Consider the following 17664-nt stretch of genomic DNA (forward strand, 5'->3'; position numbering starts at 1 on the left):
TAATTGCCTTACTACCGCGTCGCAATTGCGTGCATTGCACGCCAGTCATGGGTTTAAATCAGGTGATATTCTTACCTCCCTTTAGCAGCTGAGGTGGCAGCCAAAAGGTGTACACATGCCGCAGCAGGAATTAAGTCACCTGTTGCTTTTGGTGGGTGCTACCACCTGCCAAACGTGAAACATTTAAGTAAATGGGGTCACTCTGTAAGCACTCTGCAACTGCATGCTTCTGTGGGATCCAAGAGGTTAAAGCGATGGTGAGAAAGCAACACAATGCTGCTTGCATTAACCCCCTTGTTTGCTGTACTGTACAAGGTTGAAGGGCAATTGTAGAGTGGCCTCATTCACTTGAATGGGTCATGTTTGGCAGGTGCTACACCTACCAACCATTACAGGGCATATAACTCCTGCTGATGCAGGTGTACATGTGTACACCCCTGGCCACAGCAGCTAAAGGGGGTATGGTTGGGACAGGGGTGATAAAAACATATATCTTAACTATGGGGTTTTACCACACCCAAACTGCAAATGTATAATGAACCCCTACTCTTTTGGGCCCCCTGCTAATGGGTGCAGTGCAGTGTACCGATATCTTTTCTTCAGGTTTGCTGCACTTAGCCACAGACTTCTATTATATCCTGCAGGTGTGGTGCTCTTTCTGAAAGTGCACCAAACTCGCAGATTATAATAGAAGTTGAATAGAAGTATGAACTTTGCAAAAAGTCCTTCTCACAGCATTACATTTATGCAAAACATCACATCACTATGGCATCATAACATGCGTTTCTATTTTTCTAACCAAACAAACCACATCTTACCTGGATGATCTTCACATCTGGCTGAAACCTTGGTGGAAGACCAAAGTGCAACATCCAGTTCAGTCTGGCACCCAATAGCAGTATAAGGTCTGCATGCAGCAATGCACTGGAGGCAAGAAAAATCCATTATCAGGTAACAACCAATCAAAATACTGTATATAGTGAGCAACATGAAAACTTGTTTATAAGCAGCAATAAAAAGAAGAGACAAATAGTTATAAACAGTAAAGGAAGAAATAAATTGTAACCATTGTTTGCCCCCTTCACACCTTTTAACACACTTTAACCTCTTAGGGCCGGGGCCTCCCGGCCCTTTAATAGGCTTATGACACCGGGAAGCAGGGCGGGGCTTAAGACCACGTGACCACAGTGATTGTCTGTCATGCGAGTCATGTGACCCGAAAACTCCAGATTTCAAGCTTCCATTCAGCGCGCTCTCAGCACAGGTGTTTTGGCAGCAATTCACGCAAATATGCAGCCTCTCTCCGCTAAGGACCAGGTGCTGAAGGGCCGCATAAGGGATTAAATGGTAAATTTATAAAGAGGTGAATGATTGAGGAGTCAAACATTTGTTGCTTATTTGCTAGGAAAAATCAACCCTTTACTTTCCCCGGTAAACATACCTGGATCTGGCAGCAGCAACACTAAATGGATGATCATCAGGTACAACACCTTTACCCATTGGCGTTGGTAAAAATGGAAGCCCACATTCATTCACTAATCTCCGTATATTTTTCTCTGCACGTGAAAAAGCAGCACCTTAAAAAAAAATAAAAATAATAATAATTATATATATATATATATAATAATAATAATTTATTCAAATTGGTGAAAGCTACAATCATATGAAAACTCAGGTCACCCAACACAAGTTAAATTGTAGGGACCTCTGGCAACAGCTGGATCAGGATATGATGGGGTAAATTTTCCAATACAAGGATACACACAACAGTAAATGCCTGACAAAGGTTCTAGCCATTCCCCTTGCTAAATGGAAAAGAAAAACAAAGTGTTACTATTCACAAAAAGACAACTTTCTGAAAATTGTAGAATGGGGTGCTGCATATACTAGAGCTGGGTGAAAATAAAAGTATATGCATCATTGCGCTTGTCATAGGAGCTTCCAATTGGACAATCCAAGTCCTCCGTGTACTAGTTACAAGCAAAGTTAATTTGCATTTAAAAATCACTGGGTAATTGGCATTTTGCAGTATTATCATCAGACCTTACCTTTCCCTATTATAATCAGAGGTTTTTGAGCTTTTTTTAGTGCAGTAACTGCTTTCTGTACTTCTAATGGGTCAGCCAGGCTGATGGGACGTGGTAAACAACAAGCTGGGTACCTTGAGAAAGACAAATAAAAAATATTTATTTTTAAACTACATGAAAAAAAAAGTGCGGGATGCTTCACTGGAGGTGTACATGCCGATAGACAGCGTGGCACATACAGTGCATCTGGAAAGTATTCATGGCGATTCACTTTTTCCAAATTTTGTTATGTTACAGTCTTATTCCAAAATGGATTAAATTCATTATTTGATCTAAAATTCTAAAAAACAATCAGTACCCCATAATGACATGAAAGTTTGTTGGAAATTTTTGCAAATGTATTAAAAATAAAAAAAATCCCATGTACATAAGTATTCACAACCTTTGCTCAATACTTTGTTAACGTACCTTTGGCACCAATTAAAGCCTCAAGTCTTTTTGAGTATGATGCTACAAGCTTGGCACACCTATTTTGGGCAGTTTCTCCCATTCTTCTTTACAGGACATCTCGAGCTCCATCAGGTTGGATGGGGAGCGTCGGTGCACAGCCATTTTCAGATCACTCCAGAGATGTTCAAACAGGTTCAAGTCTGGGCTCTGGCTGGGCCACTCAAGGACATTCACAAAGTTGTCCAGTAGCCACTCCTTTGTTATCTTGGCTGTGTGCTTAGGGTCGTTGTCCTGTTGGAAGATGAACCCTTGCCCCAGTCCGAGGTCCAGAGCACTCTGGAGCAGGTTTTCATCAAGGATGTCTCTGCATATTGCTGTATTCATCTGTCTCTCGATACTGACTATTCTCCCAGGTACTGCTGCTGAAAAACATCCCCACAAAATGCTGCCACCACCATGCTTCACTATAGGGATGGTATTGGTCAGGTGATGAGTGGTGCCTGGTTTCCTCCAGACATGACGCTTGCCATTCAGGCTAATGAGTTCATTCTTTGTTTCATCAGATCAAAGAATTTTGTTTCTCATTGGCTGAGAGTCCTTCAGGTGTCTTTTGGCAAACTCCAGGCAGGCCGTCATGTGCCTTTTACTGAGGACCCACTCTACCATACAGGTCTGATTGGTAGAGTGCTGGAGAGATGGTTGTTCTTCTGGAAGGTTCTCCCCTCGCCACAGAGAAATGCTGGAGCTCTGCCAGAGTTTGGTTTGTGCTCTAACATGCACTGTTAACTGTGGGACCTTATATAGACAGATATGCCTTTCCAAATCATGTCCAATCAACTGAATATACCACAGGTGGACTCCAATCCTCTTCCATTTATGGATGATGGAGGCCATTGTGTTCATTGGCATCTTCAATGCTGCAGACATTTTCCTGTACCCTTCCCCAGATCTATGCTTTGATACAATCCTGTCTTGGAGGTCTACAGACAATTACTTGGATTTCATGGCTTAGTTTGTGCTCCGACATGCACTGTTAACCGTGGGACCTTATACAGACAGGTGTGCCTTTCCAAATCAACTATATATACACCACAGATGGACTCCAATCAAGTTCTAGAAATAGCTCAAGGATGATTTGTGGAAACCGGATGCACCTGAGCTCAATTTTGAGTGCCATGGCAAATGCTATGAATATGTACACGAGATATTTTTTGTTTTTTATTTTTAATAAATTTGCAAAGACTTCAAAACAAACTTCTTTCACATTGTCATTGTGGGGTATCATCTGTAGAATTTTTTGAATAAGGCTGTAACATAACAAAATGTTTAAAAAGTGAAGTGCTGTGAATACTTTCCAGGTGCAATGTATAGGCCAGTAACTAAGATAACAGGAGGTGGTAGGAGGTCTCTTTCGCTCTTACTTCTTTTACACACAAGATTTTAGGGAAATTTGTAGGAAGTGGTTTTACAGAATACATTCATTTATATTCAGTTGTACAGAACTGTGCATGTAAAATTGATTATGGATATTGGAGAAGGCTGCCCAGTCTGCCCGTTTATGGTAGGCTGGGAGAATGTGCCAAAATTTTGGAGGCCTCGCCCATGACACTGGCCAACTCTTCCAGGCCGAGCATGCTGGTCTTTAATTTGATCAACTGATGGATTCCCTGAAACAGCCAGTGCCCCCACTCTCCTCTAAAGGCACAAACATGCACATTTGCCCAATATAAATTTGCATGTTTGTACAAAGAGCACTGGTGGACTCCTATCAAGTTGCAGAAACATCTCAAGGATGATCAGTGGAAACAGCATGTACCGGAGCTCAATTCTGAGTGTCATGGCAAAGGCTGTGAATACTTATGTACATGTTGTTTTTAACTTTTAATTTTTAATAAATTTGCAAAGATTTCAAACAAACTTCTTTCATGTCGTCATTATGGGGTATTGTTTGTAAAATTTTTAGGAAAATAATGACTGTAATCCATTTTGGACACTGATTAAAAGAGTGTTATAGGAAAAGAACATAAAGCAGAAATTCCCTTTTAGGGCGAAGTTCCACTTTAAGTCAGACTATAAGTGTTCTGTACTGTGGACTGTGTTGATCTATTTGGCCAGAGCACTGTTATGACCCAACACTGCACTTCTAAGCGCAGGCAGGAGCGGCAAGAGCGGATCCATTTCAAAAAGGGACTAGAAGAGAAGTTTAGAGAAGAGGGACTTTTTTTTGTTCCATGTTTTGTTAAAAAGAATACTAAAAAACAAAACTAAATAAATTAAAATAAATAAGGAAGAAGAGGAAGAAGAGGAAGAAGAAGAGGAAGAAGAGGAGGAAGAAGAGGAGGAAGAAGAGGAGGAAGAAGAGGAGGAAGAAGAGGAGGAAGAAGAGGAGGAAGAAGAGGAAGAAGAGGAGGAAGAAGAGGAAGAGGGGGAAGAGGAGGAAGAGGAGGAAGAGGAGGAAGAGGAGGAAGAAGAGGAAGAAGAAGAAGAAGAAATTTTATTAATACAAAAAAGACTTGAACTGGCCATACATGGAATGAAATTTGGCCAGTTCAACAGGGACACATTTCAATCTGGGTATGGCCACTGTGGTCAGGACTGCTGTTAGAAAGCACGGGGGTCCGTACAGCCTGCATGGCAGCAGCCCCGAAAATATCAAAAATCATTATTAGCGGACACAAACATAACATACACCTTAAAAGTTAAAAATGCATTCATTAAATAAATTAAGTTCTGTGTGTAGATGAGATCTTGGGGTTGATTCATATAGATGCCATGTCCTGTGCAGTTGCGAATCATTTTTTTTTTTTATGTTGGCTATTGATGTGTGCAGGCAACCCATGTCACTATATGGGGATGCACCTAGCATCCCCCCCCCCCAACTCTCACCCCTCTGCACCTAAAATACCCTCCCCCTCCACAGGTCTCACCCCTCTGCTCCTAGCACTCTTCCCCTCCCCTATGGCCGGCAAGTCGGCACCTAAAGGCTCAAGCGAAGAGGGGCACACGCGCGCACACACAGGGGGAATCAAATGTCAGCAGAACAGAAAGGGGGATCCATGCAGAGGGGAAATTACAGACATTGTTCTGTAATTGGCCTGCCATATTAATCCCCCTGCTTTCCCTTGCCCCCTACAGGAGGGCCAGTGGTACCCCCTATCGGCGGCCCTGACTGTGGTTGAACAGAAGTCAATTCCCCCATCCACCTAGAAATCGGGACAGCCTTTTTCGTTCAACACACTGGTTGAATGAAAAAAAACCTTAAACCATTTAAGCCCAGCCTAAGGAGAGACTCAAGTGTCAGCACTGGCAGGTACAGACAAAGATACGGGTGCCACATTGTGAATAGATGATATACACAACCCACAAGGCTCTGTTCGAAATTGTAAACAGCATGATTACAAATCAGCACTATTACCCGGACAACAAATTTAGGAAATCCTAAACTTTTGTAATTACATAGCACCCCCAACCTTTATGGAGGTATTGACTTGCCTGACTTCACTACTATCAACCAACTTGTTTACAAAGTCTCCAGGAATGTCCACATAGCAAGAACCAGGGCGGCCATACATACTTGTTCTTACAGCCTGAAAAAAAAAAAAAAAGGAGGATTGTTTAAAAACATACTTACAATAAACCCTCACAATGGATTGTGTACAATAGAGAAGCCCAAATCAGGATCACATACAAATTACACTGAACAGCATACCAGTTCAAAGTATAAACAAACTGCCCCATCATTTAACTAAGTCTACATGCACATGACTATAAAAATGTTACTGATCACAGAGGGGTGAAGGTGTTTCCAGAACAAACTTCCAGTATAAATGATCAGTAAAATGCTTGCCTTTAGATACTTTTTTAAAATGTGTAAAATTGTAGTTCTATATAGTTCTGCTTTTTTTCAATACCAATGTATACATGCGTTTACACTCATAAGTGCTTAAAACGTATGCCCTCAAATGCTGATTTTTTTTTTATTTTGGGTTATGGATCAGAATATAGTGCAGGTTGGTGTTCCTGTGTGCATGTACCTGCATTCAGATCTGTAAACAAAAAAACACTTTTAAATTAGTTTTTTTAATTTTTACTCATGTGTGCAGCAGGCCTAATACAAGACATAATACAAGACATTCCGATAGAATTTACCTTCTCAATAACAATGGGTATCGCTTCCAAGCTGCTGGGTCTGGCAGAGAATTTACTGTACAGTCGACAGGTTTCCACCTAAAATACAAAATAAAAGATTTTAGATACTTACCTTAAGGGCCGGTTCACACAGGGGGCGACACGAGGCGACACGACTTGCCGTGCCGCGACCTGAAAAGTCGCCCCCGTTCTGTACAATGGAACCGTTCTAAGAGGAGCGACTCGAGTCGCTCCGACTCAGAAAAAAAGGTTCCTGTACTACTTTTGGGCGACCTCGGGGCGACTTGCATTGACTTCTATACAGAAGTCATTTGCAAGTCGCCGCTGAGGTCGCGGCGAGGCAAGTCGTGTCGCCTCGCATCGCCCCCTGTGTGAACCGAGCCTAACTATCTAAACCAGACTAAACTGGCCCTCATTCTGACATTCTTTATTTACATTTAAAATCAGTATTTTTTGCTAGAAAATTACTCAGAGCCCCCAAAACATTATATTTTTATTTATTTGAGCAGAGGACCTAGAAAATAAAATGATGGGTTTTGCAATTTTTATGTCACACGTTAATTTTTTCACCAAAAAACACACATTAATTTTAATGCACAAAAACAGAATACAATACCAATTTTTTTGTAAAATATAAAATATGGTGTTATGCCAAGTAAATGGATACAGGACGTGTCATGCTTTAAAACTGTGCATGCTCACTGAATGGCACCAAACTATCGTATTTAAAAGTCTCCATAGCCAACACTTTAAAGACCTTTACAGGTTACCACTTTAGTTTTACACAGGAGGTCTGGTGCTAAAACTATTGCTGGTTGTCAAGTGGTTAAAGGAGTTGTATGAACAAAGCTTTTTTGGCCTTACTTCTATGGATCACAGCAGTGAAGTTTGTTCTGCACTCCTGCGACCCATTTTCAACTGTCACTCAGCCAGTCCAGGCACTGGATCATTCCTGACTTTACCGTCTGGATTCACCCAGCAGCCTGGGCTGGTAGCTGGTTCAGCCTCTCAGCGAGCTGCTGGGAGACTGAGCTAGCGGCTCCCACCCCCTGAACAGCTCAGCGCTCCAGTGAGGGCTGGAGGGGCAGAGCAGAGAGTCAGTGACTGCTCTGTGCTCAAAGCAGAAGGGAGAACTGAGAGATCTGCAGTGTTTGATCGCTCGGTTCTCAGTGAAGAGGCAGCGGGGGACATTGTTCCGATGCTGCATCCACCGAGGTGAGTATATTTCTTTTTTGGGGGTGGGGGCTCAAAATTTTGTTTTAACCCCAGAGAAAGAGGTTTTTTTCCTGAATTATTAATCTAAAAAAGGGACATAAGTAAGTGTAATGTATCAACTGAAGAACAGCTGGGAACGCTTTTATTTCTTTAACCCATAAAACACCAGTTTGATATGCTGGAACTTAAAGAGCAATGTTAATTTTAAGTCTCTTCCACTTGGGGTACTTGAACTGCCACCAAGTTCATTATATACACGATCTTAAGTGATTATGGCAGAATCTCAGTCCCACAACTTGTGTGTGTTTTTGGGAGCTGGGGAGGGGCGGGTAGTCAGTAGTCCACAGATGTAAGTTAGGCATTACAGGCAAAGAGCACACAAAAATAAAAATTATATATATATATATATATATATATATATATATATATATATATATATATATAAAATAAGAGCTCCCTGGATTTCTAGAAGGATCAACTGTTTTTGTTTAATATAGCAAACTAATACACAGTAACAAAAACATTTTCAATTGTAGATTATCCCACTTAAAAAAGGAGCCAAAGTATAGCTATGACGGCTTGTGGGATCGTGCCGTCCTGCCGCAGTATAATGACGGCGGCTGGCCGGCAAGCGGTTAAGGCTACATTTCCACTTGTGTGACTTGCCATGCGACTTGGGACTGAAAAGTCACATGATAAGTCGTACCCCATGATTTTCAATGAGTACCCTTCATATCTGTGCTACTTCAAGTCACAGCGACTTCAAAGTAGTCCTGCACTACTTTGGTCCCATTTTGATGCAACTTGAGGTCCATAGACGTTAAGAATGCACAGGCATTGCTTCAAGTCGCAGCAACATCATGTCAAAAATCAGAGCAAAAAAATTGAGGCAAAACCACTCAACTTTTAGGTCGTAATAGTGAAAACCTAGGCTTAATCAGGTTAGCAAGTAAGGCCGCGTACACACGCGGGGACTGTTCGCCCAACTTTGTCCGCTGAACAGTGTTTCGGCGGACAGTCCGCTCGGGTGTGGGCTTTCAGCGGACAGTTTCAGCGAACAGTCCGCTGAACAAGGTTTTTCGGAAATTCCGAAAAACTGTCCGCTGAAACTTTGTTTCAGCGAACAGTCCCCTCGTGTGTAGGCTTGTTCGTCAAACTAAGTTCCGCGCATGCTCAGAAAGGATTTACACGCCGAAAGTTATAATGCAGTGTATAGGACGTCGTATTTTTCGTCCCGTCGTACGTGCCGTTCACGTCATCGCGCACGGTTTCAGCAAACTGTTCGTTCGTCGTGTGTGGCCATGTCCGTCCATGCTAATTTTGAGCGGACTGTTTGCTGAAACTGTTTGACGGACAAAGTTGGGCGAACAGTCCCCGCGTGTGTACGCGGCCTAAGAGAATTTTATTGTTGGGGTTTACACACACTTTAATCTTGGCTCTCTGCAATTCACTGCAGTCAGAATCCCAATAGTATGTAGAATGGTCACTACAAGTCTAACCTGAAGTATATGTTGTACATTGTGTATTATCAATCACAGTGAAGCTTCCATGGTGGGTCTAAATCTGATCGGTGGCTGTAAAGACACTTTTCAGTATTGCTACGCTTTCTGCAAGAGACTAGTATTTACTTTTTGACAGATCCACTTCAAGTAAGAATGGCGCAAATCTGACTTTACAAAATATATCTGGTTTGAAAACCATGTAACAAACTGAGATTGACCACCCACTATGTACCTGGGGAAACTCTTGAAATGCTCCCATTGTTTCTTGATTAGAATCAGAAGATCCACCTAAGACAATCAGAGGCCTAACAAAAATAAATACAACAATGAATATAGTCAAAAGAAAAAAACTCATAAAAAATAAAATGATATTCTTCACGCTTAATGAACAACAAAGCTACTTATCAGTTTACTGGCTGATCTATTATCCCTTGAACATCTACTGAAGAGCAGATGACCAATGAAGTCTGGCCTTATCTGTGATCAGCCTATACGGTGCATCCGGAAAGTATTCACAGTGCTTCACTTTTTACACATTTTGTTATGTTACAGCCTTATTCCAAACAGATTAAGCTCATTATTTTCCTCAAAATTCTACAAAAAATACCCTATAATGACAACGTGAAAGAAGTTTGTTTGAAATCTTAGCAAATGTATTAAAACAAAAAAAAATAAATAAAAAAAAATCCCATATACATAAGTAGTCACAGCCTTTGCTCAATACTATTTTGAAGCACCTTTGGCACCAATTACAGCCTCAAGTCTTTTTGAGCATGATGCTACAAGTTTGGTACATATATTTTTGGGAAGTTTCTCCCATTCTTCTTTACAGGACCTCTCAAGCTCCATCGGGTTGTATGGGGATTGTCGGTGCACAGCCATTTTCAGATCACTCCAGAGATGTTCAATTGTGTTCAAGTCTAGGCTCTGGCTGGGCCACTCAAAGACATTTACAGAGTTGTCCTGCAGCCACTCCTTTGTTATCGTGGCTGTGTGTTTAGGGCCGTTGTCCTGTTGGAAGATAAACCTTTGCCTCAGTCTGAGGCCCAGAGCGATCTGGAGCAGGTTTTCATCAAGGTTGTTTCTGTACATTGCTGCATTGATCTTTCCCTCGATCCTGTCTAGTCTCCCAATTCCTGGCGCTGAAAAACCATCCCCACAACATGATGCTGCCACCACCATGCTTCACTGAGGGATGGTATTGGCCAGCTGATGAGCAGTGCCTAGTTTCCTCCAGACATGACGCTTGCCATTCAGGCCAAAGTTCAATCTTTGTTTCATCAGACCAGAGAATTTTGTTTCTCATCATCTGAGAGTCCTTCAGGTGTCTTTTGGCAAACTCCAGGCGGGCTGTCGTGTGCCTTTTACTGAGGAGTGGCTTCCATCTGGCCACTCTGCCATACAGGCCTGATTGTTGGAGTGCTGCAGAGATGGTTGTTCTTCTGGAAGGTTCTCCTCTCTCCACAGAGAAATGCTGGAGCTCTGTCAGAGTAACCACCAGGTTCTTGGTCACCTCCCCCACTAAGGCCTTTCTCCCCGATCGCTCAGTTTGGTTGGGCAGGCTGCTCTAGGAAGAGTCCAGGTGGTTCAAAACCCCTTCCATTTATGGATGATGGAGGCCATTGTGCTCATTGGGATCTTCAATGCTGCAGAGATTTTTCTGTACCCTTCCCCAGATCTGTGCCTTGATACAATCCTGTCTCGGAGGTCTACAGACAATTCCTTGGATTTCATGGCTTGGTTTGTGCTCTGACATGCACTGTTAATTGTGGAACCTTATACAGACAGGTGTGCCTTTCCAAATCATGTCCAATCAACTGAATATACCACAGGTGGACTCCAATCAAGTTGTAGAAATAACTCAAGGATGATCAGTGGAGACAGGATGCACCTGAGCTCAATTTTGAGTGCCATGGCAAATGCTATGTATGTACATGAGATATTTTTTTTATTTTTAAATAAGTTTTCAAAGATTTCAAACAAACTTCTTTTACATTGTCATTGTGGGGGATTGTTTGTAGAATTGTGAGGAAAATAATGAATTTAATCCATTTTGGAATAAGGCTGTAACATAACAAAATGTTTAAAAAGTGAAACGCTGTGAATACTTTCCGGATGCAATGTATAGGCCAGTAGTTAAGATAAAAAGAGGTGGTAGGAGGTCTCTTTGGCTCATACTTTTACACACAAGATTTTAGGGAAATATGTAGGAAGTGGTTTTACAGAACACATTCATTTATATTACTTCAGTTGTACAGAACTGTGTATGTAAAATCGATTATGGATATTGGAGAAGGCTGCCCAGTCTGGCTGTTTATGGTAGGCTGGGAGAATGTGCCAAATTTTGGAGGCCTCCTCCATGACACTGGCCAACTCTTCCAGGCCGAGCATTCTAGTCTTTAATTTTATCAACTGATGGATTCTCCAAGGCAATCACTATTGTTTCCCTGAAACAGCCAGTGCCCCCACTGTGCTGAGCCTCTCTCTCCTCTAAAAGGCACAAACATGCATATTCGCCCAATATAAATTTGCATGTTTGTACAATGTTTGAAGGCTAGGTCATGCATGCAAAGCCAGACACCATTTAATATATACAAGCAGTTTTGGTACTTATTCAAATATTCAAATAGGTTGCAGGCTCTACCTCCTCTCTGAAAAGCGATGCCCAATGGATGGCTTGACAGAGGCGGTTTAGAGCCAGTTTACAGGCATACTGGCATTATGCCCTGTACACGCGGTGGGATCTTCCGATGACAAAATCCGTCTGATTTTTTTCAGACGGATTTTGCCCCAAAACTTGTCTAGCATATACACGGTTGCACAAGGTTGCCGGAAAATCCAATCGTTCTGAACGCGGTGACGTAAAACACGTATGACAAGACTATAAACAGGCCAGTAGCCAATAGCTTTCATCACGTAATTTATCCTGAGCATGCGTGGCACTTTGTCCATCGGAATTGTCTACACACAATCAGAATTTATACGATCGGATTTTGTTGTTGCAAAATTTTAGATCCAGCTCTCAAACTTTGTGTGTGGGAAATTCAGACGGAAAAAGTCCGATGGAGCCCACACATGATCGGATTTTCTCGGCAACACGATCGCACATTTTCCATCGGAAAGTCCGACCGTGTGTACAGGGAATAAATGTTTTTTTTTTTTACATTTCCAATGAACTACTGCATCCTAACCATTGTAGCCATGTTTGGAATGCACTTGTTGCATAATCCTATTGAATTTATTCAGCGAGTTTGACAAACGGTCGCTCCGCAACTGCCTGGGAGAACTAAGAGAAGCCATATGTTATGCAATTTTCTTTCCTTTAACCATGGGTTGAAGGAAAAAGAATTGCTGGTTTCCCCTTTTAACACAATCAGTGTTGATGGGGGAATCCCTCCCGCTGTGCTTTTATATTCTGACAATGGGAGGTTTCCCAGCCATCAGAATACAATGATCACTTCTGGCAGCTATAGCCGTCGGCAGCAATTTCATGAAAAAAATAAAAATAAAAACACACACACACACACACACACACACACACCAGACTGGTTCTGAAGTTGATCAATAGATGGACTTCAGTACAACCAGCCTGCATATACATGAATCTAAATTCAACTCCTTTATAGCCGCCTTTAGCCTTATGGGTGCTACCATAGAATTATGTTCAATCTTTAAATACCTATTGGAGCATCTTCATAAAATCTCATAGATTAGGCGTGCCTATTACATTATCAACTGCAGGTGATCAAAGATTTGGCTGAGGGGGGGGGACTTTAAAAAGCAACAAGCAGAATCTACAGTAAATCACAACTATGTGCTCTAATGACCATTATTATGACAATCAATCATCTGAATATCCTGGCTCTTAGAAGATAAGTGATATTACCAGCAGTTCATATTAGAATTTGCCATCCCACTGAGGGTATTAATGAGACCGGGTCCAGACACCACAAGGCACACGGCAGGTCTGAAAAATAAAAATAAAAACCAACAACTATTTATTATGTGTGCAAGTCTGATAGAATATTTCACCTGCTAGCAGCAACTGGGAACTGTGAAATTCTAATATACAGTGCCTTGCGAAAGTATTCGGCCCCCTTGAACTTTTTCGACCTTTTGCCACATTTCAGGCTTCAAACATAAAGATATAACATTTTTATTTTTTGTGAAGAATCACCAACCAGTGGGACACAATTGTGAAGTGGACGAAATCTATTGGATTTTTGAAACTTTTTTAACCAATAAAAAAAATGAAAAGTGGGGCGTGCAAAATTATTCGGCCCCCTTGCGTTAATACTTTGTAGAGCCACCTTTTGCTGTGATTACAGCTGCAAGTCGCTTGGGGTATGTCTCTATCAGTTTTGCACATCGAGAGACTGAAATTCTTGCCCATTCTTCCTTACAAAACAGCTCGAGCTCAGTGAGGTTGGATGGAGAACGTTTGTGAACAGCAGTTTTCAGCTCTTTACACAGATTCTCGATTGGATTCAGGTCTGGACTTTGACTTTGCCATTTTAACACCTGGATACGTTTATTTGTGAACCATTCCTTTGTAGATTTTGCTGTATGTTTGGGATCATTGTCTTGTTTGAAGATAAATCTCCGTCCCAGTTTCAGGTCTTTTGCAGACTCCAATAGGTTTTCATCCAGAATGGTCCTGTATTTGGCTGCATCCATCTTCCCTTCAATTTTAACCATCTTCCCTGTCCCTGCTGAAGAAAAGCAGGCCCAAACCATGATGCTGCCACCACCATGTTTGACAGTGGGGATGGTGTGTTGAGGGTGATGAGCTGTGTTGCTTTTACGCCAAACATATCGATTTGCATTGTGGGCAAAAAGTTCGATTTTGGTTTCATCTGACCAGAGCACCTTCTTCCACATGTTTGGTGTGTCTCCCAGGTGGCTTGTGGCAAACTTTAGACGAGACTTTTTATGGATATCTTTGAGAAATTACTTTCTTCTTGCCACTCTTCCATAAAGGCCAGATTTGTGCAGTGTACGACTGACTGTTGTCCTATGGACAGACTCTCCCACCTCAGCTGTAGTTCTCTGCAGTTCATCCAGAGTGATCATGGGCCTCTTGGCTGCATCTCTGATCAGTCTTCTCTTTGTCTGAGCTGAAAGTTTAGAGGGACGGCCAGGTCTTGGTAGATTTGCAGTGGTCTGATACTCCTTCCATTTCAAAATGATCGCTTGCACAGTGCTCCTTGGGATGTTTAAAGCTTTGGAAATCTTTTTGTATCCAAATCCAGCTTTAAACTTCTCCACAACAGTATTGCGGACCTGCCTGGTGTGTTCCTTGGTCTTCATGATGCTCTCTGTGCTTTCAACAGAACCCAGAGACTATCACAGAGCAGGTGCATTTATACAGAGACTTGATTACACACAGGTGGATTCTATTTATCACCATCAGTCATTTAGGACAACATTGGATCATTCAGAGATCCTCGCTGAACTTCTGGAGTGAGTTTGCTGCACTGAAAGTAAAGGGGCCGAATAATTTTGCACGCACCACTTTTCAGTTTTTTATTTGCTAAAAAAGTTTAAAATATCCAATAGATTTCGTTCCACTTCACAATTGTGTCCCACTTGTTGGTGATTCTTCACAAAAAATTTAAATTTTATATCTTTATGTTTGAAGCCTGAAATGTGGCAAAAGGTTGAAAAGTTCAAGGGGGCCGAATACTTGCGCAAGGCACTGTATGTCATTTTTTTTTTTTTTTTTAAATCATCTTTATTATTTTCTTGAGAAATGATTCTACAAACAATTACATTCAGTCCTAAGACATTGAGGTTTAAACACATCCCCCAATGTCTTCACATTTACTAACATCTATTCCATTACATATCTATAACATTGTTAGGTGGTGGCCCGAGAGAAGGGGGTACTTGGTGGAGAGTTAACCTGTGAGAAAAAATAAAAATAAAAAATAAAAAATAAAAAAGGTGTGGGCAAATTTAAATTTCTCCCCTGTGTTGTTGCCCTTCTTAATGTGTTTTTACTGTGCCGTTGTGTTTCCTTTTATTTATTTAAGAAGAAAAAAATTAAATAAATAAATAAATAAATAAATAAATAAAAAAAAAACCCCAATACCCTTGCTCATTTTTTCATTATTGCGTGCTTTTATTCCATCTGTGACCCCTTGGTGTATTGTTTATGTTTTGTGCTTAGGGAGGTCCTCAACCTTCCTATATATTTCCTAAAAATTGTGTTCATTTTTATGTCTCCACCACTGGTTATCTCTCCTCCTGCCCCCCTCCCTCAAGCCCCTCCTCTAATTACATTTCCAACATTTATTCACTTCCCATATACCTTAAAACATACTACATACAACAAAATTTAAAGGTTGTGGTTCGGATTCATATTTCCCCTTTACCCTTTCTACGGTGTACTTTTGGAGGACACGAGTCTGCGTAACAGTTTCTTTATTTTCCTTTTCCCTTTCCTTTCTTTTCCTCTTTTTTTTTTCCCTTTTCCTTCCCTTTTCTTTCCTATATTTCTTTTTTTTTTTTCTCCCTTCCTCCCTCCCTCTCCCTATCCGGGATCTCTGGGAGGCTCGGGAAGGAATCAAAATTTTTAATCTAGGTAAGGCCGCGTACACACGCGCGGACTGTTTGCCCAACCTTGTTCGTCAAACAGTTTCGGCAAACAGTCCGCTCAAAATTTGCATGAGCGGACTTGCCCACACACGAGCGGACTGTTTCAGCAAACTGTTTGCCAAACAGTTCGCTCAACTTTTGAAATGAACGGACTCGCCCACATAAGGAGGAGGCAAATCCGCCCATTTCGAGCGCGTGTACAGGTAGGCGGGGCCCGCGAAGGAGACGTCGCGGGCTCCGCCGCCTGGAATGGGCTTAAAGGGGAACCCCAACGCCGAAAAAAATCGGTGTGGGGGTTCCCCCAAAGTCCACACCAGACCCTTGTCCGAGCACGCTACCCGGCCGGCCAGGAAAGGGGGGCGAGCGAGCGCGCCCCCCCTCCTGAGCCGTACCAGGCCGCGTGCCCTCAACATGGGGGGGTGCCTTGGGGAAGGGGGGGCCGCGCGGCCCCCCCACCCCAAAGCACCTTGTCCCCATGTTGATGAGGACAAGGGCCTCTTCCCGACAACCCTGGCCGTTGGTTGTCGGGGTCTGCGGGCGGGGGGCTTATCGGAATCCGGGAGCCCCCTTTAAGAAGGGGGCCCCCGGATACCGGCCCCCCACCCTATGTGAATGAGTATGGGGTACAATGTACCCCTACCCATTCACCTGTGAAATAAAGTACAAAAAAAAACACAACACAGGGAAAAAATATTTTATTGCACAGCTCCGGGGGTCTTCCGTCTTCGGGGGTCTTCTCGCCGGACTCCTCCGCTATCTGTGTGTAGCTCTTTTACTAGCGGAGGAGCCCGGCTTTCTTCCTCCCCGCCGCCGGCCTCTTCTCCCGACTTCGGGGGTCTTGTCCCCCTCTTCGGTTCTTCTGCCGGGCCACCGCGCCTTCTTGTAGCTCTTTTGCAGGCGGTGGCCCGGTCTTCTGTCGCCGCTGCCTTCCGTTCTTCTGTCGCCGCCTTCGGTTCTTCTGCCGGGCCACCGCGCCTTCTTGTAGCTCTTTTACAGGCGGTGGCCCGGTCTTCTGTCGCCGCTGTCGCTGTCGCCGTCGCCGCCTTCCGTTCTTGTTCTTCTTCTTGTTGTTCTTCTTCTTCTTCTCCTGGAGATGTTGACTCGACGAGCTCTCCGGCCGGAATGCCAGAGCCGCGCTGTGCGGTCACTTATATAGTGACAATGGGGCGGTGTCACATGGTATATGTCACATGGGTTGGTCACATGGTGACCCCGCCCCCTTACGATGTCATAGTCCCCATGTGACATCAACCCATGTGACATATACCATGTGACACCGCCCCATTGTCACTATATAAGTGACCGCACAGCGCGGCTCTGGCATTCCGGCCGGAGAGCTCGTCGAGTCAACATCTCCAGGAGAAGAAGAAGAAGAACAAGAAGAACAAGAACGGAAGGCGGCGGCGACGACAGCGGCGACAGAAGACCGGGCCACCGCCTGTAAAAGAGCTACAAGAAGGCGCGGTGGCCCGGCAGAAGAACCGAAGGCGGCGACAGAAGAACGGAAGGCAGCGGCGACAGAAGACCGGGCCACCGCCTGCAAAAGAGCTACAAGAAGGCGCGGTGGCCCGGCAGAAGAACCGAAGAGGGGGACAAGACCCCCGAAGTCGGGAGAAGAGGCCGGCAGCGGGGAGGAAGAAAGCCGGACTCCTCCGCTAGTAAAAGAGCTACACACAGATAGCGGAGGAGTCCGGCGAGAAGACCCCCGAAGACGGAAGACC

The 17664-nt window shown here is 43.2% G+C and overlaps 1 protein-coding gene across 1 annotated transcript in view; it reads right to left on the reverse strand.

Moving 5' to 3' along the window:
* The window catches only part of HACL1 (2-hydroxyacyl-CoA lyase 1), a 74309-nt gene that overhangs the window by 33439 nt on the left and 23206 nt on the right, over positions 1 to 17664 (reverse strand). The window contains exons 4-10 of the mRNA XM_077491370.1: positions 13230 to 13310; positions 9576 to 9648; positions 6627 to 6704; positions 5970 to 6064; positions 2049 to 2161; positions 1442 to 1577; positions 819 to 924 (exon numbers count right to left, since the gene is read on the reverse strand). Of these exons, the coding sequence (XP_077347496.1) occupies positions 819 to 924; positions 1442 to 1577; positions 2049 to 2161; positions 5970 to 6064; positions 6627 to 6704; positions 9576 to 9648; positions 13230 to 13310 (682 nt within the window). The remainder of the gene's footprint in view (positions 1 to 818; positions 925 to 1441; positions 1578 to 2048; positions 2162 to 5969; positions 6065 to 6626; positions 6705 to 9575; positions 9649 to 13229; positions 13311 to 17664) is intronic.

The sequence above is a fragment of the Lithobates pipiens genome, unplaced genomic scaffold (assembly GCF_037356315.1).
Source record: "Lithobates pipiens isolate NorthernLeopardFrog02 unplaced genomic scaffold, aLitPip1_a1.2 Scaffold_19, whole genome shotgun sequence".
NCBI classification, from domain to species: Eukaryota; Metazoa; Chordata; class Amphibia; order Anura; family Ranidae; genus Lithobates; species Lithobates pipiens.